At 37.9% G+C, this 24,850-nt stretch overlaps 1 protein-coding gene across 4 annotated transcripts in view; it reads left to right on the forward strand.

Moving 5' to 3' along the window:
• Positions 1–24,850, forward strand: part of Ppp4r1 (protein phosphatase 4 regulatory subunit 1) — a 69,225-nt gene that overhangs the window by 916 nt on the left and 43,459 nt on the right. Inside the window, exons 1-4 of one of the 4 annotated variants that reach the window (XM_070029642.1) lie at positions 14,493–14,620; positions 19,737–19,872; positions 21,448–21,554; positions 24,314–24,456. In XM_070029642.1, coding sequence (XP_069885743.1) covers positions 19,814–19,872; positions 21,448–21,554; positions 24,314–24,456 — 309 coding nt within the window. In that variant the 5' untranslated portion in view covers positions 14,493–14,620; positions 19,737–19,813. Of the gene's footprint in view, positions 1–14,492; positions 14,621–19,736; positions 19,873–21,447; positions 21,555–24,313; positions 24,457–24,850 lie in introns of those variants that run through there. The other 3 variants (XM_070029643.1, XM_070029644.1, XM_070029641.1) reach the window with 3 other exon arrangements.

Consider the following 24,850-nt stretch of genomic DNA (forward strand, 5'->3'; position numbering starts at 1 on the left):
CCTTACCCCTGAGCAGGAGCAGGAATTACCGCACCGCTCCTCCGAGAATCGAGGCTCCCGGGCCAGGCCTCGTTTTGTGCGGACTTCACAACTAGGGTTTTACTCTTGGCTCTTGGCAGCCGTACACCCCTCCTAGTGACTTGTAAATTACGGGAAGGTTAGAAGGTGTGGCCTTGGCAGCCAGGATTGGGTTTACAGAACAGATTTCTTTCATGCAAAACATTGAAAACTCATCCATATCTTCTTCAAATGCTAACATTGCAGCTTCCTTTGAGATACTGAAGTTTTAAAGAGTTAATTCTTTTATACATTAAAAAAAATCGAACTTTGTTATGGTTTCCATCACGCTTGACAACTTGGGTTGATGACAGAAAAAGAAAGGAGTTAATTAATTTTATAGGGAAAGAAGTTTATAACGTGCATCTCATTTTAAATAACTTCTGTTAATGCAAATGTTCCAAAGTAGTGACCTATAGGAAAAATCACTAGGCTTTAAAGTGCATATTAGCGGAAAAGAGTGTGCAAAACATATTGTGTATTCCTTGGACACTTACGCCAATTAATTGTGCTGAGTTGAGATGTTTACCATGGTAGACTTGCTGTATAGTTGGGGAAAGATTGCTTGAATAGGACTTTACAGTGGCCTAATAATACCTGTGTAAATAATTCAGAGATGGCCAGGTTTAAAATGGCTCTTCTAAATAACTGTGTAGTTAACCCTTCACATTATCTAATGTAGTTCTGACTCACATTAAGCCCTCAAATTTTATTTTAAAGGGTTGTACAAAAGAGTTTCAGTTTACCATGTCAGTTTACAAGTACAATGCATCTTAATCACTGCCATCTCTTTCATAATTTTCCTTACCTCATTCAACTCCACTCATCCCTTCAGTTTTCCTGTTCAGTTTTCACATATGTACCTTGAATATTAGGATTGCTTTTTCCCTTCCTCTCCTCATAACACTTTTGTAGTATTTTAAAAAATACTCTCAATATTCCTAAATTACAAAATCTCCCTCACATTGCTCAAAACAACTAGGAAGCTGGAACTTAGGTGTAGGGGAGAGAGGTCAAGGAGATGGGGTTAGAGATATGAGGAGAGGAAGGGAAAAAGCAGTCCTAATATTCATTTACTTGCCCAATAGCAAGCTTAGCATCTTAGTTTCAGGTCTTTTGCAAGGTTTGGATCAGAGAGGTGGCTATTTTTGTATTTTTATATTTTTTCTCCTGTGTGTGTATTGGTTCTAGAGCTTGTTGGTATCTGAGCTTTTTTGCCCACTGTACCACTTGAGCTCCACTTCTGACTTTTTCATAGTTTTGGAGATATGAGTCTCATGGACTTGCCTGTCATGACTACAATCATCAGACCTCAGCCTCCTAGGATAGCTAGGATTATAGGCATAGGCCATTGGCATCCCCCTGTTTATGTTTCCTTGGTCTTGTGTTAAGATTTATGGAAGATTCACTTGAGGATTTATGATTGTGTTAAAAACATCTGAGTATGAGGTGACAAGCAACCCAAAAGGAAGAGATGCAGTTCATATATCCTTGACCAGCAGGGAATAATAGTATGGAGGGGAAGGCACAGCTGGGAAGGAACTGCTAAGCTTCTAGGTCTGAGGATAATGGGTGTGGAAGGAAAGTTTCATTGTGGTTGGAGACTGTCTAGAATCTTAGTTATCAGCACAGACAGAAGTCAGACTGCCTTATTGCATTCTGACTTTGCCAACTCATTTGACCTCTCTCTGCCTAACTTTAGCCCTTTTTGAAATTGTAAATATTCCCTACTTTATAGAGTTGTTCATAGATTAACATGAATTAATGTGTGTGAGGCACTTAGAATAATACCTGGTAAATAGCAATTCTTATGCTTAAATAGCATAGGTCCCTTAAAGGAAAAGTAGAGAAAGGAATATTCATACTGACCATTACAGAATCAATGTGCATAAAATTGCTGCTAATGCTTTCATTGAACTTTTTTTTGCTTTTTAGGTTCTGTTCCTTGTTCAGTTTGTTTAGGATAAAATCTTAAGGTAGCAGAACAAGGATGCTTAAGCCTGTAATACTTGGTTTTTGGGAGGGTGAGATTGGAGATCTGTGTTTAGAGACAGCTGAGGTGTAAAAGTTCATGGACTCCATCTCTGGCTGGGTGTGATGGTGCACTCTTGTACACCGGCTTCTGGTGCACACTGACTACAGAGGAAACAATGACTGGGCATATTGTCATGTGGCTGTTATTTCTAGCATCTAGGTGAAGCATGGTATTGCAGTTGATGCAAGACCTTACTTGGACAATAACCAATGCAAAAATGGTCTAAGAGGTGTTGTTCAAGAAGTAAAATTTCTGCTTTGCAAGCATAGGCCAGGAGTTCAATCTCCAGTACCAAGAAAAAACAAAAACCCAACTAAACCTTAGGGCATTTGAAGACACAATTCATTTACATATTTATAGTTTAAATACTTAGGACTAACTTCTGATTATCCTCATTTGCTAAAGTTTTATCTAGAATATTCAGGAACAGAATTAAAAAAAATTGTTATTATAAAGGTGATGTACAGGAGGTTAGAGTTACCTAAGTCAGGTAATTAGTACATTTCTTTTTTGATAATATCACACAGAATCTTAAAAAATTTTTATTTTGTTACTATAATGGTGATGTACAGATGGTTACAGTTACAAAAGTCAGGTAAAGAATACATTTCTTTTTGGATAATGTCACCCCTTCCCTCACTCTCTCCCAGTTTTTCCCTTCTATCCTCATCCACAAGTTGTATATTTCATTTTCAGTATTGTGTCCACACAGAGAATATGGAACATTTGCCATGTATGTAAAGGGAAAAATAATGAGAAAGAAATCTGGTTATAGTACCCACATGCAGTTCAAGATGGTAGTCAGGGGGTGAAAAGGCTTGTTACAATCTAGAGAAGCTGGGGAAAGAAGAGGGACAGAGACTGGAGATAGTGAGTGGTGCTTTGGCTGCCCTTACAGCTAGTCCTTTCTGTCTCAGGCAAAACAAATGGAAACCAGTCTGTCTCCAGAAGTAGTTGTACCCCAAGTCCTCCCATATGAGCCACTACTAGATCTAAGGCAGTCCCTGGACAGGAAGAAGTTATTTTTTGCTGAAGCTCTAGAACCTTGAGACTGCCTATCTTTAATGTAGAGCTTAGAGTAAGTATGACAGAAGAGAGAGTAAAATTTCTGGTAGATAATAAATATGTGGCTGTGAAGACCAGAAGAGGATGTGGGTGGGGTCCAGAGTTTGAAAAGGGAAGGTTGTCAGATTTTAAACAGATTGCTGGTCTTTTGTTTTGTTTCAAGTGCCAAGGTATGAACAGTGTGAAAGACTAACTTGGCTGATACCTTTCGAGAAAAAGCTTCTGTCCATCCTAATAAGTGAAAAATAATATTGGATTATAGTTGAAAAGGCTATAAAGTTATTTACAATAAAATATTTTTAAAGTTTAGAAATATATTAAGACTGCATTATAAAATATACTCTGGGGCTGGGAAGGTGGCTCAGTGGTAGAGTGCTTGCCTTGCATGCATGAGGCCCTGGGTTCAATTCCTCAGCACCACAAAAGCAGAAAAAGCCAGGAGTGGCACTGTGGCTCAAGTGGTAGAGCTATAGCCTTGAGCTGAAGAGCTGAGGGACAGCGCCCAGGCCCAGAGTTCAGGCCCCATGACTGACAAAAATAAAAAAAATAAAAAAATAAAATATACTCTGAATTTGAAAGTGAAGGCAAACCAGTAATTCTATTTGAATAGATGTCTCAGCAGATTTCGTAGTTGGATACAAACCTTTTTATGTTTTTATGACAACTCTGTTTCTTGACTAATGGGGAAGTACAAAACTATGATTTTTTTGAGTAATATTTCAAATTCTTTTGAAATACACAGTATGAACCTTTCATTTATGCTGGTTACTAGATTTCTAAAGTGAATCAGATAGTTAAAGGTCTAGTAAGATTTGATGAGCAAATAGCTATAAAATAATTTTAAAACTTACCAAAGTAGCATATTGAAGAATGTCATTTTCAAAGGATGTTATACAACACTTGATAGATTATGGTGGCAGATTGTAAAGTGCTGTTTATATAGGCTGTGAAAAGTCAGTTGATGCCCAGGATACCAGTTTTGTTTCTTCAAATAAAACTCCTAAGTTTAGAAAGAATTTTCACGTAGGCCTTCTGATTTAAAATATTTAATGTTAAGTGTTATCCTCCTCAGTTGCTCACTTTACAAATTGAGCAGACCAAACTTTGTGTATTGTGATTTATTTGTGGCCATTAATTTAGGGTGCTATGTGTTTAGCCTTGGGTGGGGTGGGCTTTGGGTGTAATTTTAGTTATATTTAGACTTTTGTTCACTTACATTTCCTTTGTAACTTAGCACACTGTTGAAGAGTTCTTGATGCTCTTCAATCAGCTGGAGTGAAGTGTACTTCACCACTGATTTTTTTCCACTGTTAAAGTTTTAAAATCCTTTCACACTGTTTTTTGGTCTCAAGGACAGTGTTGAAATTGAGTGCAGAAATGAAAGATCCAGAACCAAGTAAGGATGATTGCCCTGGGTGCTTTCTGTTCAGTCTCCAAGAAAGAAGAGAGGAAGCCAGGCACTGATAGCTCATGCCTATAATCCTAGTAACTAAGGAGGCTGAGATCTGAGGATTGCCATTCAAAGCCAACCCAGGTAGGAAAGTCTGTGAGACTTACCTCTAATTAACCACTCAAAAACTGGAAGTGATGCTATGGCTGAAAATGGTAGAGCACTAGGCTTGAGTGAAAGAGCTCAGGGAGAGAGCCCAAGCCCTGAGTTCAAGCCCTATGACTGACACCCTTGCCCCCCCCCCCAAAAAAAAAAAGGACAGTCGTACCTGTGCCTGAGTTTGTAGCTGCTAGGCAAAAAGAAGATAAAAGTTTGCTTATTAAACTATTATCTTATATCTACATTTGTATATTTATTTTTAATATCTGGAGTTACAGGATTTTTCTCTCTCGCTGTAACTATTTTTTTTCTTTGTACCTATCCTGGGGCTTGAACTCTGTGCCTAGGTTGTTGTCCTTAAGCTTTTTTGCTGAAGGCTAGTATTCTACCACTTGATCCTCACCTCAACTTCCCTGTCTTTTGTAGTTGGTTGGAGATAGGAGTCTCTGGACTTTCCTACTAAGGCTGGCTTCTAACCTCAATTCTCATCTCATTCCCCTGGGTAGCTAGGATTACAGGTGTGAGCCACCAACATCCTGCTGTAAAGAATTTTTGCCATCATATCCCTGGTGGGTTGGCAGTCCCTAAACTTGAGTTAGGGTTGAGTTTTGAGTTTGATTTGTATTTGAGAATAAATCTAATTTAACATCTTGGCACAAGAGCAAGCAACATACCTGCCACAATGGTAAAACTGCCTGTCATTTTTGTGCTGTCATCATTTATGCTAATGGGTCTGGAACCTGCTCTGCTTTTTAGCACCTATCTTTGAGGTTGAGATAGATCACCTTAGGTTCTCTCTGCCCAGATCCATTCCTTTATGCCTCCTGCCTTTTAAGTTAGCCCCCTAGAATTAGGAGCAAACATTTTCTGGTTTGGTAGGTATTTGAATATTTATCATGCAGTAATTCTCGAATATATTATGGTGTGGTTTTGTAGGGAAAGGAGCCCCAGGTCATTTAAGCTTTAGATTTGGGTTCATATTCTGGTCCTGCTGTTTAAACTTTTGATAATTTTGAGCAAGCTACTTAATTTCTTTTCAACTTGTTTGACAGGTTGTCACTATGTAGCCTAGGCTGCAAATGAACTCGGATCTTCCTGCCTCAGCCTTCTGACTGAAGCTTCTATTACAAATAAAGTTTTTACAGACATTTCATGTACAATATCTTGTGTAGAATAGTATGTTCTTTTGTGTTTTTTTAAAAAATGTATTTCACTGTAAAATGGCTGTTTAACTTTTTGAGAAATTGCAAGTTTTTCTTGAGTCATTGTGCCCTGTTGCACGTACCAGCAATGTGAGGCCTAGGCCTTTGTTCTTCCTTGCCAGTCCTCTATAAACCATCTTAACTTTGAATATGCTGGTTGGTTTGAATATACTGTGGTCTGAATTTGCCTTTTGTTAATGACCGATTATGTCTTATCTTCTCATGGTTATCTTATCGTTGCCTGCCACAAAGGATCTGTTCACATTTTTTTTTTTGGTTGTGGGGCTTGAACTCTAGGCCTGAGCGCTGTCCTTCAGCTCTTCAGCTCAAGGCGAGTGCTCTACCACTGGAGCTACAGCGCCACTTCAGGTTTTCTAGTGGTTTATTGGAGATAAGAGTCTCACGGACTTGACTACCCGGGCTGGCTTTGAACGAGGATCCTCAGATCTCAGCCTCCTGAGTAGCTAGGATTACAGGCTTGAGCCACCGGCGCCCGGCTATCTGTTCACATCTTTTGGGGCCTGAACTCTGGGCCTGGGCGCTGTCCCTCAGCTCTTCAGCTCAAGGCTAGCGCTCTACCACTTGAGCCACAGTGCCACTTCCGGCTTTTTTTTTTTTGCTTATGTGGTGCTGAAGAATTGAACCCAGGACCTCAGGCATGCAAGGCAAGCGCTCTACCACTGAGCCACCTTCCTAGCCCCAGGTTTTTATAGATTCTGAAACAAGTCCTTTATTAGATATGTGCTTTGCATATATTTTCGAGTGTTTGTATTTTGTCCATTTTCTTCATGGTATATTTAGGGGAGAAATTTTGAATTTTGGTGTTTTAACTATTTCCTTGATCATGCTAAGGAGAGTTATTGAGTTTGCTGAGCTTTTTGGAAATTAGGAATGGGAATTAGATCTTGTCACTTTTTCTGTGTTTATTAAGAGGAATATATATGTATATGTATATATTTTTTCTATTTTAGTTTTTCAACATAATGTTCTTTTGCTTTTTTGGAATAAGTATTAATCATTTTGGAGGAAATGTTGAACTTACACAAAAGCAGATAAACTCTGTATGTCACACTCAGCTTCAGCTTCATCTAGCCCATCCTAAGGGTGGAGTTTTGAGGAAAGGAAGTGCAGCTGAGTGGCTGCTTACAGGAGGTAGATGCTCCACAGTGTCACTACTGAGGTCTGAATTTAATTTTAAACTCACTTTACATTTAAGTATATTGAATTTGTTTTTGTATAAATAATATATTTTGTTTAGTATTTAAGTTGTTCAGGATTGATGGTAATTTGGACCTGAGGGAGCTTTTGGACTCCCTATAGAAAAAATTAGTTAATAACCGGTCATTGGGTTATTAAAAAACCTATAAGGAAAAAGGCTTTTTGGTGAAGGGAACAAACAGCAGAATTAAGATGTATAGTGTCCACACTGTGGAAGTGCTTTTGAGTAGGCTACATGCTTTACTATCAGGTGAATTTAGAAAATATGATCTTGCCTCATTTCAAAATAAACATGCCACTTTCCTTCTCTTTTATACAGTTCCCTTTATTTAGTATGTATTATTTTGAGGACTGCCGTTAAACCCCAAAATCTGTTCTCAGATATTCAAATCCCTTATTAAATGACATGTTTGCTGAGTGCCGGTGGCTCACACCTGTAATCCTAGCTACTCAGGAGGCTGAGATCTGAGTATTGCCTGGGCAAGAAAGTCTGTGAAACTCTTATCTCAAATAAACCACTAGAAAAACTGGAAGTGGTGCTGTGGCTCAAGTGGTAGAGCACTATCCTTGAGCTGAAGAGCTGAGGGACAGCGCCCAGGCCCTGAGTTTAACCCCACAACAGCAAGAAAGAAAAAGAGGGAGGGAGGAAGGAAAGGAAGGAAAGAAAGAAAAGAAAGTGAAAAAGTGAAAGAACTTTTTTTGTCAGTTGTGGGGGCTGAACTGTGGGTCTGTCCCTCAGCTCTTCAGCTCAAGGTTAGTGCCCTACCCACTTTGGCTTTTTTTCTACTTTTGTGGTACTGGGCCTCATGCATGTGAGGCAGACACTACACCACTGAGTCAACTTCCCAGCCCCTGAAAAACTTCCATTTTTGATAACTGAAAAAGTGAGCAAGAAAATAGTGGTGATCAGAGAGTCAGGAGGAGGAGCTGATTTTTTTTTTTTTTTTAAGATCAGTTGTGGGGCTTGAACTCTGGGCCTGGTTGCTGTCCCTCAGCTCTTCAGCTCAAGGCAAGCGCTCTGAGTCTTGAGCCACAGTGCTACTTCCCGTTTTCTGAGTGATTTATTGGAGATAAGAGTCTCACGGACTTTCCTGCCCAGGCTGGCTTTGAACCACAATTCTTAGATCACAGCCTTCTGAGTAGCTAGGATTACAAGCATGAGCCACTGGCGCCCGGTTGGAGGAGCTGATTTTATAAGGTTCATACAAACAGTTGGGTTTTCATAATATAGTACCAGAATGAAGTGTGTGCAAGCAGGAATATGGGATCAGGACAAAGGAAAATTAGGCATATCTGCATTGTATGTGATAGACATGACACAGTTTACCAAAGATAGGGAGCGGGGTGCATTTTATGCTCCTTTAACAGAATACCCATGCTGGGTATTCCTAAGAAATAGAAGCTTATTGACACCTGGTCCTGGAAGTTGGGAAGTTCTAAATTAAGGGATTATTGCATCATCTGACAGCAGCAGGGCAAAGAGAAAATGAGGTGGCTTAGTTGAAGTCACCTTTTTGTGTGTGTATGTGCCAGTCCTCGTGCTTGAACTCAGGGCTTGGGCACTGTCCTTGAGCTTTGTTTGCTCAAGGCTAGAGCTCTACCGCTTCAGCCATAGCTCCGCTTCTGGCTTTTTGGGTTTTTAGTGGAAATAGGAGTCTCACAGACTTTCAGCCTGGTCTGGCTTTGAACTGTGATCCTTACATCTCAGCCCTGAGTAGCTAAGATTACAGCCACAAGCCACTGATGCTTAGCAGAACTCTCATTTTTATAAGGAGCCCAGTGTCACATTTATGAGGCCAGTGACCCCCAGGACCCATCTATCACCATTAAGTCCCACCTCCCAAAACTTTATATTAGGGACCAAACTTCTAACATGAACTTTGTATGTATGTGCCAGGACTTGGACTTGGAATCAGGACCAGGGTGCTCTCCCTTAACTTTTTCACTTAAGGCTAGTGCTCTGCCACTTGAAGCACAGCTCTCCTTCTGGCTTTTTGGTGATTAATTGGAAACAAGAGTTCGATGGACTTCTGCCTGGGCAGGATACAAACCTCGATACTCAGATCTCAGCCTCCTTAGTAGCTAGGATTTAGGATTATAGGTGTTAGCCACAGTGCCTAGGGACTTTTTAGGGACATATTTAAACCAAGAGTTTGTATGTGTGTGCATGTACAAGTGTGTGATTGTCACAGTAAGGGATGTGCATTAGCACAGAGAAGAGATAACCACATGAATGTAACACTAGTCCAAGAAGACAGAATTGTGTAGAGTGTTGACATTGTGACGTGTTGTGGAGAAGTGAGATCATAGATATGAAAAGGGCCTGGTTTATGAGAAGAGGCACAGTAAGGAAAAATGGGCATTTTCTAATGCTCCTATTCACAGAATATATGTAGTGTCCACAAATCTTGTTTTACCTTCACTCTGGTAGCATCATTTATGTAGCTGAGCCCAAGAAGAGGTGGTTGGTATTTAAGAGTGTTGTTGAGTAATTTATGTCATTATATAGTGGCAGCTAGATGAGAATCATGTGGGGAATGAGGTCAGTGCAGGAACAGTACTTTATCTCCTGCAGTGGTCCAAAGTGTGTCAGTAGTTGCTAGTAAAGTGCTGCTTAGTGTTACATTTAAACTTTGTCTCTTGCTTTTGTCAGCTGCCATATCCTCTCCCATTGGAAACAATAAAATTGACTACAAGATAGTAAGGTAGGAATAGTAGTTGACTTATTCAGGATGCTTTCAAGCACTCAGAGGTTTAGGTTATCTTCTGAGAAGTATGATTTAAGAATAGGAAGTTCAATGTGTGTGTGTGTGTGTGTGTGTGTGTGTGTACACCCATGTGCCTGTGTGTGCCTGGTACTAAGGCTTGAACTCAGGGCCTTGGCCTTAGCGTCTTTTGGCCTTGTCACTCAAGGCAACCACTACCACTTGAATCACAGCTCCATTTCTGGCCTTTTGTTGGTTAATTGGAGATAAGAGGCTCATGGATTTTCCTGCCTCGGCTTTGAACAGTGATCCTCGGGTCTGAGCAGCTAGGATGGCAGACACAAGCATTTGATAAGATTCAAATTTTTTAATTGAGTGAACATGCCAGTAGCTTGATTGTTAGTGTATCTAGGTGTGTTTGACAAGGGATAGAAAGGAATCAATGTAGTTGGATCTAGAAGTGTCCTTTCTTAAGAGTCTTTGTTCCTTCTTCCTTCCATCCTGCTCTTTGAAGCTTAGAGTTAGAAGCAGTGGGATAAGGAAGAACTGGAGTTCTCTTAGAATGTTCTATAAAGATAATGCTTAAAAGTACAGCATGATCTTTGTTATTAATTTTTAAAAGATGACTATTGTAACTGTCAAATTTTATTTTATAGCACAGTTGAATAAACATATTTGTTGCCCAGACTTGTCTATTGCTCAAAGGACATGACTGTCAAGTTTAGATAGGTTGTTGTTTAGGAAAGTCTGAATCAAATTACATGTAGTTTTTAGATAGGAATGGTTTTCCTTAATTTCTTGTGTTTTGGATTTCTCTGCTCAGAATGGCCTTTCTTTCCTGCTTCGCAAGCTCTATTGTATCTTCTAAGGATTGGCTTGACTTGGAAGCCTTTTCTTACTCAACAGGTAGACTAGAAGTCACAACATATATTAATAACATGTAGTATCAGTGAATTTCATATGTAAAAATTCTTAACCATAGAGCTTTCCTTAGTAGAATGTATCTATTTGTCCACCCATGAATATACATATCTTCATATGTATGTGCTCACATACACTTTTTATCTAGTTTTCCTATTTCATTTGATGAGTGCCTGATGCCACACAAGTCACATTGACATTTTTTATATCTAAAGCCAAAAGACACAGAATAGGAGGAAAGTTCTGGTAGTAGACAGAAACTCTGTAAAATTCCTTATAGATATTTATTTTTACATATATATCTTAAACCTCCAGAAAACAAGTATTTTTGTAGGTAAGGAAACATCTGAATTAGATATTTTCTTAAGTTCACATAGTCTATAAGTATCAAAACATGAAATTTGAACCCAGACCTGGCATACCTTCAAAGGCTTTTTCCCTTTTTTCATTCTTATTAAGTAAACTTTTTTATTTTTATTTTTTTGGTGCCAGACCTGGTGCTTGAACTCAAGGCCTGACTGCTATCCCTGAGAGCTTTGTTGTGTCTCCCAGACTTTCTTTCCTGGGCTGGCTTTCAATCACAATCCTCACAATCTCAGCAGCTAGGATTACAGACATGAGCCATGTCTGTACCAGCTACAGTGAACTTTTTTTTTTTATATTTTATTTTATTTTATTTGAGTACAGTGAACTTTTAAGCTCACATATTATATACAATGTTTTACTTAAAACATCTGGAAAGTGGGATATTGGTTTCTGTTTTTTTTTTTTAATTTTTGTGTTATGTGCAAAGAATTGAGAGTAATATAGAAGTACTTTTTACACTATGAGGATTATTTTGTCTATTTTTAAAGACCTCACAATTTTATATTGTTCTATATTAGCAAAATAAATGTCCTTTTTAAATATCTTTGATTCTATTAGGATTCTATTCTATATTATTAAGATTCCTTAAAAACCTAGTTTTAATATAAAGATTTGTCACATAGACTCTTCATGGAAATCCTCTGACTTTATATTAAATACTAAGTTTTGCTCGGCACCAGTGGCTCACACATAGCTATTCTGAGGATTAAGGCCACAATATGAGAATTGTGGTTCAAAGCCACAGGCAGACAAATCCATGAGACTAATCTCCATAACTGACACTGTGACTCAAAGTGGTAGAGGGTTAGTCTTGAGTGAAAAAGCTCAGGGACAGTGCCCAGGCCCTGAGTTCAAATGACCCCCCCCAACCCCACGCAAAAAAAAAAAATTAGGTTTTTGATGAATGCCTATGTAGATATTTATTGAAAATCTATCTCATGTTGAACTTATAAATGATCTCCCTTTTCCTGCCGCCTCTTTGGCTAGCAAAAACATTTGAAATACTAAGTTCACAGGGAAAGAGTATCAGGATTTGAGGAAGGTAAATATAACTTGGAAAAAGCATTACAGAATAACCTTTGCTTGTTTTTTTGTCAGGCTTGAACTGTGGGCCTGGCCACCGTCCCTCAGCTCTTTACCTCAAGGCTAGTGCTCTACCACTTAAGCCACAGTCACTTTCGGCTTTTTCTGTTTATGTGGTGCTGAGGAATCGAACCCAAGGCCTTGTGCAAGGCAAGCACTCTACCTACCACTGAGCCACCTTCCCAACCCCGACCTTTGTTTTTATGTACTTTTTAGCATTACAAAATTTCAAATGAGTTTAAAGATAACATATAGTTTTGATTTTTTACCTCATCAGTGGAAGATGCCCAATTTTGAGAATTATGAGACCAAGTGTTGCTCTACTTGTAAAGTTCAAGGATCTATAAATGTGTCAGTTGTCCAAAAAGAAATACCACAACATACTCAAGAGTCTTGAATTACTGACTCTTAAAATTATAAATAGTTTTCTTCATTCTGTCTGTCTTTATGTCTGTTTCGTCTGATAATAATACAGCCACTACAGCTTTTTTCTGCTATTTATACTTCTAAAAACTCCTTTTCAGGCTGAGTGACAGTGACTCATGCCTGTAATCCTAGCTACTCAGGAGGCTGGGATTTGAGGAAGGAGAAGCCAGCCTGGGCAGGAAAGTTCTTGAGACTCTTATCTCCAATTAACCATCAAAAAATTGAAAGTGGAGCTGTGGTTCAAGTAGGAGAGCATTAGCCTTGAGCTTAGGGACAGACTCAGGCTCTAAATTCAAGCCTCAGGGCTGGTTAAAAAAAAATTCCTAGCTTCTTGGTTGAAATTATGAACTTAAATATTTGTCTGAGGTACACAAGCCATAGTGAAATGTTACTAGTTTTCATTAGTGTTTGCCTCTTTACTGAAATGATCCATTTCTACTCATTAGTTGGAATTAGGTCTGCTTTTTTGCTGTTTGTCTTTGGGTTTACTGATTACCCTTTAGTATTCCATTCTTCTCTATTCTCTCAAGATTGTAAATTGTTTATCTTTAATTTATATGTATCTAAAGTTACTGTTCTACTTTCAGTGAAGTATGGGAAGACTGGGAGTGTGGCTTTAACTGGTAGAGTGCTGCTAACTTGCCTAGGAAGTATGAGGCCCTGAGTTCAAAGCCCAGTTCTGATAAACAATGGGTATTTTGTAGCAGTATAACTGCATTTATTCCCCTGTGTTATTTATCAATTAAAGATAACTAGCCATGCACTAGTGGTATAGCCCTGTAATTCTAGTCTGGAGGATGAGATCTGGGGATCATTTTGAAGCAGGGAAGTCCTAAGACAGTTGCTAAAATGCTGCAAAGTTCAGGGACAGCACTTGGGCCCTGAGTTCAGGTACTAGGAACAGCATGCTTGTGCACCTGCACACACACACACCCCATGATATTGCTACTTATGCCATCCCTTAGTATATATATGGTACGGGATTATTTTCCCAGTTGTGGTATTTTATTATTATTATTATTTTTCTTTTTTTTATATTTTATTTTATTTGAGAACATACTGTACAGAGGGGTTACAATTACATGGGCAGGATAATGCATACATTTCTTACCAAGCATTGCAGCCTCTTCCTTTGTTTACCCTTCACCTCCCTTCCCAGCCTCCCCCCTCCCCCCCAATTATTATTATTTTTTATTACTGTTTGTTTTTCCTTGTAACCTGTGACAAGTATTTGCAGTATGGCTGAGTAAGACTTAAAAATGAGATTCATGCTCTTATCAGTATAATCACAGATTGATAAAGAAGTAGGTATGGGGATACTGTAATCACAGCACTCAGATTGAGATAGAAGGATCCTGAGTTCAAGGCCAATGCTACATAGAGAAACTCTGGCTTAAAGAAACTAAAGAGAAAAAAGTTGGTGAGAAAATGTTTGAAATGGCTTAAGCTGGCAGTGGATCTTAGAAGTAGTACTAGGAAATTAAGAAGTGAGCTGTGTCACTGGTGTCTGTTGCTAAACAGGATTGATAAGAGTAACAAAAGATTGCAACAAAATGTGATTTGGGTACATTGTAGGATTATATTTCTTCAGTATAGTTGGAATACAGTGGGTTTATTAAAATAGAAGTTCCTAGGCTCTCTCTAAAGACATATAATTATTACCTAAGTGTGAGATTTAGTACTCTACATTTTAGCTACAGTGTTCCAAGCTTGTCTTAAATACAGTAATGTTTGACAACAGCCACCATGAGTCTTGTCCACTGCTCCTCGTCTTGTGTAGACAACAATCACTATTTTTAATGTCTATCTTTAAGATAGACTTGAGTGAGACTCTATGAAACAGTTTGGTCATAGTCATAGAATTCTAGAGCCTGCATAAAGGTGCCCTTAAGAAGTCATGCTAGCTCAACAGTCTTAACATTATGAAGGTGAAAACAGAGCCCAAATGAGTGTCCAACTGGTTTTTACAGCTCTTCAATTCATAATGAATAAGGTACTTGCTAGAAGCTCTGTTAATATTTTCTGTGCTATGTAATTATGTACATGTTTAGGTGTTAGTTTTAATCCCATTTGATAATTTTTGCCTTTTCATTGTAGTTATTGAGACCAGTAGCACTCAATATACTTCATGATCAGATTTAAATCTCTTACTGTGCTATTTTTCTATCTGTTGTCTCATCTCTTCTTTACTCTCTTTTTCTTTTTTTCTTTTGGTTGAATATTTATGGCCTTTATTGATTTATTTTTATGTCTTTGGTGATGTAAAAAAATAGTGGCTGCTTTAGAGTTTATTTGTGTGTGTGTGTGTGTGTGTGTGTGTGTGTGTGTGTGTGTGTGTGTGTGTGTGTGTGTGTGTAACAGTCTACATTTGTATAATGTGTATCTTCATATCGTGTAAGGAATTTACAAGGGTATAGGTTAACCTTTGCTGCTTTGTGGTGATTATCATTTTCCTCTACTACATATGTTATGAATTCTAAATACATATTCTCAAAACAGTATTACTATAGTTAATTCTGTTTTTAAAAGATTCAAAAAATAAGAAAAACCCACATTTGCCCACATTCTTGACATTTCTAACATTATTTGTTGCTTAAAAATTTTTTTTTCTATTATAAAGGTGATATACAGAGGGGTTACAGTTACAAAGATCAGGTAATGAATACATTCCTTTTGAGACAGTGCCAACCACCCCTTTCCCTCACTTTCTCCCAGTTTTTCTAAAACGATTCCCATCTGGTACAATTTTCCTTTTTGGGGGTGGAGGGTACTTTAATTAATTACTTTAACAAATTAATATTTTTTCTAGTTTATGTTGTTCCAGATGTCAGTTTTTGCATATCTTAAGAAAAGCCTTTTCTTTATCTTCGTATCTGAAAGATACCAGATTTTAAAAGTAGTAGGTAGGTTGACTAAAGTAGTTGCACTATTTGCTGTTTGGTATTGGTTTGATATTGAGTCTGATCTTATTCGTATGGTTGTTCTCTGTGTAAGCTGAGTTTTTCTGGGGTAAATCATTTTTATTACTAGCTCATTGAACTGGTATATTTTTCTTGCTCATGAGATTTACTGAATTATTTGATTAATAATAGTTTTCACCAAGTTTGGAAGCATTTTATTTATTATTTCTTTGATTTCCTCCCTCCTTCCTTCCCTCCTTTCATGTCAGTCCTGAGCTAGCTTAAGGCTAGTGCTCTACCACTTGACTCAATTCTGATGATTTGCTGGTTAATTGGAGATGAGTCTCAGACTTTTTTTTCCCCTGTCTGGCTTCAAACCTTGAACCTCAGCTTGCCTTCTAAGTAGCTAGGATTACAGGCATGAGCCACAGATGCCCTGCTTTTTCAATATTTCTTATATTTTTCTTGAAGTTGTCCTTTCAGTTAAATAGTGCTCTGTCTCAATCTACATTTTTGTTTCGTTTAGGGTATTTTTCCTCATGTTGTATCTTTAGGATCACTGATATTTTCTTCTGTATTTCTAATTTGCTCTTGATCTCAATCCATGTGGTATTTTTCATCTCATTATTTTTAGGTGTTTTTGATTTTAGTGCTTTTATGGTTTGTGCTCAGATTTCCACACTTTGTATGCAAATGTTATACTACTTGGACCATGCCTCACCCCCCCCTCTTTTTTTTGTGCTGGTTCCGGGGCTTGAATTTAGGGTCTGGGTGCTGATCCTTAGCTTTTTTTTGGTGGGAGGTAGGGGGTTTCAGTCGTGGGGCTTGAACTCTTGGCGTAGGTGCTGTCCCTCAGCTCTTCAGCTCAAGGCTAGTGCTCTACCACTTGAGCCACAGAGTCATTTCGGTTTTCTGGTGGTTTATTGGAGATAAAGAGTCTCACAGGGACTTTCCTGCCCAGGCTGGCTTTGAACCATGATCCTCAGATCTCAGCCTTCTGAGTAGCTAGGACTACAGGTGTGAGTCACTGGTGCCCAGCTGATCCTGAGCTTTTTGATTAAGAGTACTGCTCTACCACTTGAGCCACAGCTTACTTTTTGTTTTTTTGGTGGCTAATTGGAGATAAGAGTCTTGGAGACGTTTCTTCCAGTGCTAACTCTGAACCTTGGTTCTTGTATCTCAGCCTCCTGAGTAACTAGGATTACAGGAATGAGCCATAAGCTATTTTCTTTAAAAACTAGGGCTGGGTAGGTGGCTCAGTGGTAGAGTGCTTGCCTAGCATGCATGAGGCCCTGGGTTCATTCCTCAGCACCACATAAGCAGAAAAAACCAGAAGTGGGGCTGTAACTCAAGTGGTAGAGCGCTAAAGCTGAAGAGCTGAGGGACAGCACCCAGGCCCAGAGTTTCAGGCCCCTCGACCCAACCAAAAAAAAAAACAAAACCAAAACAACTAGATCAGTTGTAACAATGAGATGTACAAAACACCATGTTGAAAACAAGCTTTAGAGTTGGGGCGGGGGGGGGGGGGGAGGGAGAAGTTGGAGGGGTGGGTAGGGAAGGGATAGTAGGAGAAAAAAATTAAAAAAAAAAAACAACCTCAATTAAAGATTTCGAAATATGTTTTGTGTTTCTTCTTATTGTGTCTATGTTTTCTTGTACCTTCTTGAACATTCCATTGTCTTTCTTTTCATTGTCTTATCTAATTCATCTCTATTACTTCCAGATCTGTTTCTTTTGAATTTTTTTCTACATTATTTCTCTTTCCTGCTTTTGGCATGCCTAGACTTTTTAAAAATTGGATCCTAGACATTATGCCTTTTACTTTATTGAGTGCCAGATATTTTTGCATTCATTTTGGTACTCTTGGATGTTATTCTGAGGCACAGAAAGAAAACAGTCTGGTCATTTTGTAGCTTGCCTGATGCCTTGTTAGTCTTATGCTGCATAAGACTATTAGACTAATTATTAGACTAATTATTAGACTAATCCAAGGACACACTTCTTGAAGTACTTGGTCTTGCCCCTTGTATTACAGACTTACTGTGTTTTCTTCTTTTATTGTGAACAGTGGAGAAATAATCTATTCCTGATCCTTTGTGATCATCAGGGTTCTGTTCACCTGATCTTTTCAGATAACCTGCTCTGGATTCTCACATTTATGTTGTTCTAATACTCACCTAAAGCGGCAAAGAAAGGGGACCCTATGTGGTGAGAGATATAGTGGTTCATGCCTAGAATCCCAGCACTCAGGATTTAAGGCAGGAGGCTTGAGAGTTTGAGACTAGACTGGGCTAAATAGCAAGACCTTGTTTTAAAAGACCAAAAAAGAAGGGGACCTTGTATAACCTAGTGAAGCTTTTCCTTTCTGAATTGTTCCTCTCTGTTTTTCTACCCTGCAAGTTTTCAGTATTGGATTCCTGGCTTCTGCTAGACTGTGTGGGGATCTCTCTTTTCAGGCAGTCAGCTAAGGCAGTATAATGGTGCGTCATCTTACTGTTTTCTCTGTCAGGGACCATTGCCCTGTGCTGCCTTTTGTCCAGTGTCTGAAATCATTATTTATTGTTTGTGGTCTTTTTTTTCCCAAACCTTTTATTTTTTGATTCTTAAGGTATGAAGGTAAATTTGCCCCTTCATAGATCACCTTTGTCAGAAATGGAATAGTTTTTTTTTTATTCAGAACTATTTTAGCAAGTTCAAATATTTAAAAGTAATTGCATTGAATTTTTTGTAGAATTTCAGATAGTGGTGTTTGGCATAAAAACATTCTCTTAATACCTGTTTAGCCCAAGATTGGCTTTTGCCACTCATTTACTTTAAAAATAAGCATTTTTTAAGTAGCTAAGCAATAGCATTGGAAATTTGACCAGGAAATGGCTTTTTTTTTTTCTTTTTCTGTTACTCATATAACAGCACTTGGGAGCAGTTTGTTATGTGTTGTTTTTCTCCTAAGGAAAATGGATAACAAAGATAAAATCTTATTTTGAGTGAAGAACAGCTTAATTTAAAAAATAAAGTGCTTACTTTGTGCCAGGCAGTATTCCTGGAGATAAAGCAGTGTATTAAGTGAAAATTCAACCCAGATCTTAATGTGGGTTACTAGACTACTGACTTTTGAGTTAGTGACATATGCTGATTGGGAAAAGTCAGTCAGAAATGCAGACTATGAATACGAAAAATGTGCATTTAGAGAAAAGCCTGGAATAGTATTTACATCTGCCCATTTACCTTAGCTCTAGGCTCCTTTTCCCCTGATGTTATGAGTTTTCTATCAATTTTCTATCAGTTGCCTCTGTTTATTTCTAGAACCTCAACTTATGCTTATTTGTCTGTTTCAAATATTTCTCCTCTTTTAGATATTGGGAACAAAATGTTCCTTATGGCTGTATGTGGCTCAGTGAGTGAATCTAATGGATTCCCACACAGCTGCAAGCTGGAAATAGTATAAAACAAACGTTGGAAACCTTATTTTATATGTAGTATTTTCTCTTACATTTTTCTTGACCTCTTCAGTAAATATGATTTGGCTTCTTGAGTTTCATACCATGGAAAATTGCCCTTGCTAGTAACCAAGATGCTACTTATCATGGCACAGGAGTCCAAATTCAGGAGCAATCTTTTGATCTTCCCAGCCTTCATAAGCAATAGATGCTGTTCAGTCATACCTTCCAACTCTGTTTGCTTACTCCTTTGAAATCATGATTTCCTGGTTAGGTTTTATCCATTTTTTTCTTGGTCTTCTCTTCCTCCTCCACCTCAGGCAGGTTCCTGGACTTTTATAGTTTGTACATGGTTCCATCATTTTTTTAAATAGATTGTTTTTTTCTACAGAGGTTTTGTTCTAAGGCAGAAGCATTAGTCATTAGTTTCCTAATCATCTAGCCTAGTACTTGGCATAAGTATATTTAATAGATGCAAATACTAGTAATTTTCAGCTTTCTTCTAGTAAGTGAAGTGAGAAACTATAATTTCATTTGTTTTCTCTTCTACATTGAGTTTCTGTAGCCTTTGGCTTTTGTGCTTCTTAGTGGCCAGTGATAACACATTTGTAGCAAGAGGAAAGTGTCCTTCAACGTTTCCTGGCATCCAGATTGATCTTGATTCTTTTGTAGTTGTTGCAACTTTCCAGAAACATTTATGCTGCTTTCAACAGGCAAGGAATGCTTTTTAGCTTCAGAGTGTTATAAGGAGTATTTCTGGTGTCTCTGATAGTTGGTGTGGATGACTACAGCTCAGAGTCTGATGTGATTATTATACCTTCAGCCCTGGACTTCATCTCACAAGATGAAATGTTGACGCCGCTGGGAAGATTGGACAAGTATGCTGCAAGTGAGAACGTATTTAACAGGTATTGGTATATTCTTTTCACTAATGTGAAAGTTGAAAGTGGGGGATATTCATTTCAATAGAGAGAACATTATCAACTTAAAGTAGGTACTAATGAATATATATTTTATTATTAATCACAACATGACCTTATTGCAGATACTTACTCCTTGATCCTAGTAAGTATACACTTACTTTTTTGGCAAGCAAAAACCTCTGCCTTTTTTGTTGTTGGACACAACTTTGGTATTAGTGTAATTTGCTTATTAGCAAGTGGAATAGTGTCCTTTAATGAGAGGATATTGTATACCTTCCGTGTGTCCAGAGCCCAGCATGCTTCTTAGAAGTGCTTTTCTCTCCATCTGTAGTCTACTGGCCACTGTATCAGACTAAAGGTTTTTGGTTTTTTTCCCTTAAGTTTTGTCAGATTTTTTGAGATGTTATATAAAACTCCTACTAGCGAAGATAACATGAATATAGGCAGTGGCTTATGCCTGCAATCCTAGCTACTCAGGAAGCTGAGATCTGAGATTGGTAGTGCAAAGCCAGCCTGGTCAGGAAAGTCCATGAAACTCTTATCTCCAATTAACCACCAGAAACCAGAAGTGGCACTGTTGCTCAAGTGGTAGACTGCTTGCCTTGAGCTGAAGAGCTCAGGGACAGCACCCAAGCCCAGAGTTCAAGCCCCATGACCGACCCCCCCCCCATGAATATATTTCCCAATATTAGGATAATTGAGGAAAAATTGAAATGAATCATCAGTGATTTTAAGATTTGCCATATCTTATTAAGATAATAATATTTTGATAATATGCATTCTCATTAATCAAGTTAATACTAGCATTTTGCCACTTAGAAAGTTACAGGTTTAATATGAAAAATTGTCCTTAAAAACAACATGGGGAAGTGGCACTGTGGCTCAAGTGGTAGAGCGCTTGCCTTGAGCTGAAGTGTGCAGGGACACACACGCCCAAGCCCAGAGGTCAAGCCCTACGACGACAAAAAAAACAAAAACAAAAACTTGTTAAACAGAAATTAGCCGGGCACCCAGTGGCTCACGCCTGTAATCCTAGCTACTCAAGAGGCTGAGATCTTAGGATCGTGGTTCAAAGCCAGCCTGGCAGGAAAGTCTGCAAGACTCTTAACTCCAATAAACCACTTGAAAAACGAAGTAGCGCTGTGGCTCAAGCGGTAGAGCGCTAGCCTTGAACTGAAGAGCTGAGGGACAGTGCCTAAGCCCAGAGTTCAAGCCCCACAACAGACCCAAACAAAACAAAACCCAACAACAATATGGATAAACTGGGCCCTGGTGTCTCACTCAGGAGGCTGAGATCTGAGGATCATGGTTCAAAGCCAGCCTGGGCAGCAAAGTCTGTGAGACTCTTTTCTTCAACAAACCACCAGAAAACTGGAAGTGGTGCTGTGGCTCAAGTGGTAGAGTGCTAGCCCTGAGCTGAATTTGTGAGGGACAGCACCCAGGCACAGAGTTCAAGGCCCACGGCTGACAAAAAAAGACAAAAAAAATTAATAATGTAGATGCTGAACTGTAAAAAATATTTGCGACAGGATATAATCTAATTAACCTTTTTCTGTGTAGACAAATGGTGGCCCGGAGTTTGCTGGATACATTGAGGGAAGTCTGTGATGATGAAAGAGACTGTATTGCAGTTTTGGAAAGAATTAGCAGATTAGCTGATGATTCAGGTACGTTTATGTAGAGAAAGTGAATTTATTCCTTCTGGGAAGATGTCTTTTACCAAATTTGTGACATTTGTTTTGTACTAGTACTAGAGCCTCACAACTCTTGTTTAACTGGCGTTCTCCCACTTGAGCCACAGCTTTACTTCTGTTTTTTTTGATGGTTGATTGGAGATGAGAGTCTCATGTACTTTCCTGTCAAGGCTGGCTTTTTGAATAGCAGTCCTTAGGTCTTAGTCTCCTGAAAGCTAGGATCATAGGTTTGGGTCACCACTGCTTGCTACAAATTTGTGTTTTAAAATTAATGGAAAAATTAGTGTAATAGCAAATTTCTTTAAAATATTTTCTAAGGGCCAGTCATAGTAATATCTGCCTGTAAGCCCAATACTAGTGATGCTGATGCAAAAGGATTGGAAATTTGAGGCCAGCTTGGGATACAGAGGTAGACCCTATATGAAAAAAATTTAATAATTATTAAACCCACTAATAACAGAAAAAAGAGAATCGTTACTAAAACCCAGTTTATTATAAGCCCATTTGGCAGAAAATTCACCCTAAAATGAATCTAAGAACATTGTTTTGTATCACTTATGTTAATATTTTAGGTTAATTAAATTTTAAAATAATTTAGAAAAAGTAAAGAGATAGAAAAAATATATACAAATATGGTAAATATAACATTCTCTTGGTATGCTTGATTTGCAAAATAAATGAATCAGTCACTTATAAAAAAGAAAACTGGTTTATTAAGGTAGGATTATCTCCTTTAAAAATAAACTTTTATTTGAAAATTAAAATACAGTAATGTTTTTTGTTTGTTTTTGCTTTTTGTTGGTTGTGGGGCTTGAACTCAGGGCCTTGGTATTTTCCCTGAGCTATTTTCTGCTCAAGGCTAGCACTCTACCATTTTGAACCACAGCTCCACTTCCTGTTTTTTGGTGGATAAGAGGAGTCTCACAAACTTTCCTGCTTCGGCTGGCTTAGATCTCAGCCTCCTGGATAGCTAGGATTACAAGTGTGACCTACCAGCCACCTGGCTCTTAAGCCTATTTTTATACTTGATTCTATACAAAACCCAAAATAAACTTCAAGATCTCTTTTTTTTTAAAGCCATTATTTAAATATATTTTTAATCTCTGACAAACTTTCTGGTATGTCATCAAGTCTCATCTTTTAATTTTTAGGTGAACTTATGGTATGTGAGTCTTCTCATGGGAATATATTAATTTTTATGCAAAAATGCTTAAAATCCCTTAACAGTATAAAGAACATAATTAAGTTTATCAATAATCCACCTTTGTGTACAGAATTCTTGTATATCCTTATTCTAGAATGGTTTTAAGAGTACAGTTTTTTTTTGTTGTTGTTATCCTAAAAAGTTTAATTTTAGGGGTTGGGGGTTTAGCCCAGCGGAAGGGCGCCTGCCCGGCGCGCGCAAGGCCCTGGGTTCGGTCCTCAGCCCTGGAAAAAAAAACAAACTTTAATTTTATTGCCGTTTTTAGACAGTTGACTGTTTCAACATGGCAGCCCCTTTTCATCAACTGGGACAAATTTGCTGAATTTCTAAGCTCTAGAATGAAGCAGTGGAGGACTAGATTATATTGTGTTGTGCTAAAGATTATGAGCTATACTGAAAAAGATGAATGGAAGGTTGCACTAATAGATATAATGATGAGTTTCTGAAATACTAAAGTACAAGACACTATTCCAGACCTGACTCTGAGAAGAGCCAAAATGACCCTGAGATTTCTTAATGGGTTAATCTGACTGTAATGTCCAGTTAGAATAGATGACTTTCGTAGGAATCTAGTTGTTAATACTTTTAATATTATTCCATTTTTTTCTTACTATTGAGAAATCTGCAAGTCTAATTTTGTGTTTTTGTATAGATTATCTTTTTTCTTCTTCCTGGTTTAAAGTCCCTTTTCCTTGCTGTTCTACCATTTCATTGTGTTCTTAGGTTCACATTTACTCAGGATTTACTCTATTTCTTGAATTTGAGGATTCTTATCTTTCTATCAAGATAAGGGGTATATTTTGAATTTCTTCCATTTTAAAAGCTGTTTCAAAGTCTAACCTGCTATCTGTCTGACTATTGAATGTTTTATTGCTGTTATCTCTATTTTTATTTTGAGGAATTTTAGGTGCTTTGTTTTCAGATCTTGTTTTTCTGACCTATTGTTTTATTCAGTTAGTTTTCTTTTATTATATCTTTAATATAATGTTCAAAAGGAGTAAAATCTCCACAGATTATTTATAGTAGCTGAAGTGTGCTAAGTGTTCTAATCCTTTTTTTTTTTTTTATGTCCAACCTTTCTGTTCCTGAGGGATCATTTTCTTGTCTGTTTCCAAGTGTGAGTTCATTAGTGCACTTTGTAGAATTTTTGGTACTTGGGTTTAGAGCCTGGCTCAAGTGGTGGAGTTGCCTGCCTAGCAAGTACAAGCTTGCGCAAGGCCTTGAGTTTAGACCCCAAGTACTGAAAAAAAAAAAAGAAAAAGAAAAAGAAACAGTATCCATTGCAAGAAACTACTAGGTATTAAATGCATACTGTGAGTGATAGAGGCTAGTATTGGAAGTAATTTGCTCCTTTCATTCACTGTAGACCTGTTAATCTTGTGAAAAGTACTGCATGGTTAAAAAGTAACATTGTAAGTCTTTTCTGTGCTGAGGATGAAATTCCAAAGCCTTCTAAATAGTCTCAAACCAGCTAAAGATGTGCTTAACTGTGAGCAAATGTGCATTCTCATTGTTCTTATCTTAATAGAACCAACTGTGAGAGCAGAACTGATGGAACAAGTGCCTCATATCGCACTATTTTGTCAAGAAAACCGGCCTTCAATACCATATGCTTTTTCCAAATACTTACTACCTATTGTGGTTAGATATCTTGCAGATCAGAACAATCAGGTAAGATTTCCATTTACTTGTTCTTAAAAAGAATTTTAAGTAGCATAATGTATGTACAGTGGCCTAGCCTGATTGAACCTTCTTGAATATTTTTTTGGTGTAACTTTATTATTCTCTTTTTCAAAAATGACAAGTCATGCTAGATATGTTGATTGTCTTTAATGGCATTTATAAATGACCTAGTAAACTGTATTCTCTCACTTGGCACCATGCTAGGCACCCCTCAGAAAATTATTTTGTGGGACATCTTTACAAAGATGGCTTTGTGTTCCACTTCATCTATTAGAACACTACAAAGTTTTGTATTTGTAGTAGTTGAATAAAATAGCCACAACATTTATTTACCAGTTATGTATTTGAGTTGAGAAGTCTTCAGACAAAGTAATATACTTTG

Source organism: Dipodomys merriami, unplaced genomic scaffold (assembly GCF_024711535.1).
Source record: "Dipodomys merriami isolate MVZ:Mamm:240054 unplaced genomic scaffold, mDipMer1.0.p SCAF_2, whole genome shotgun sequence".
In the NCBI taxonomy this organism is placed as follows: domain Eukaryota; kingdom Metazoa; phylum Chordata; class Mammalia; order Rodentia; family Heteromyidae; genus Dipodomys; species Dipodomys merriami.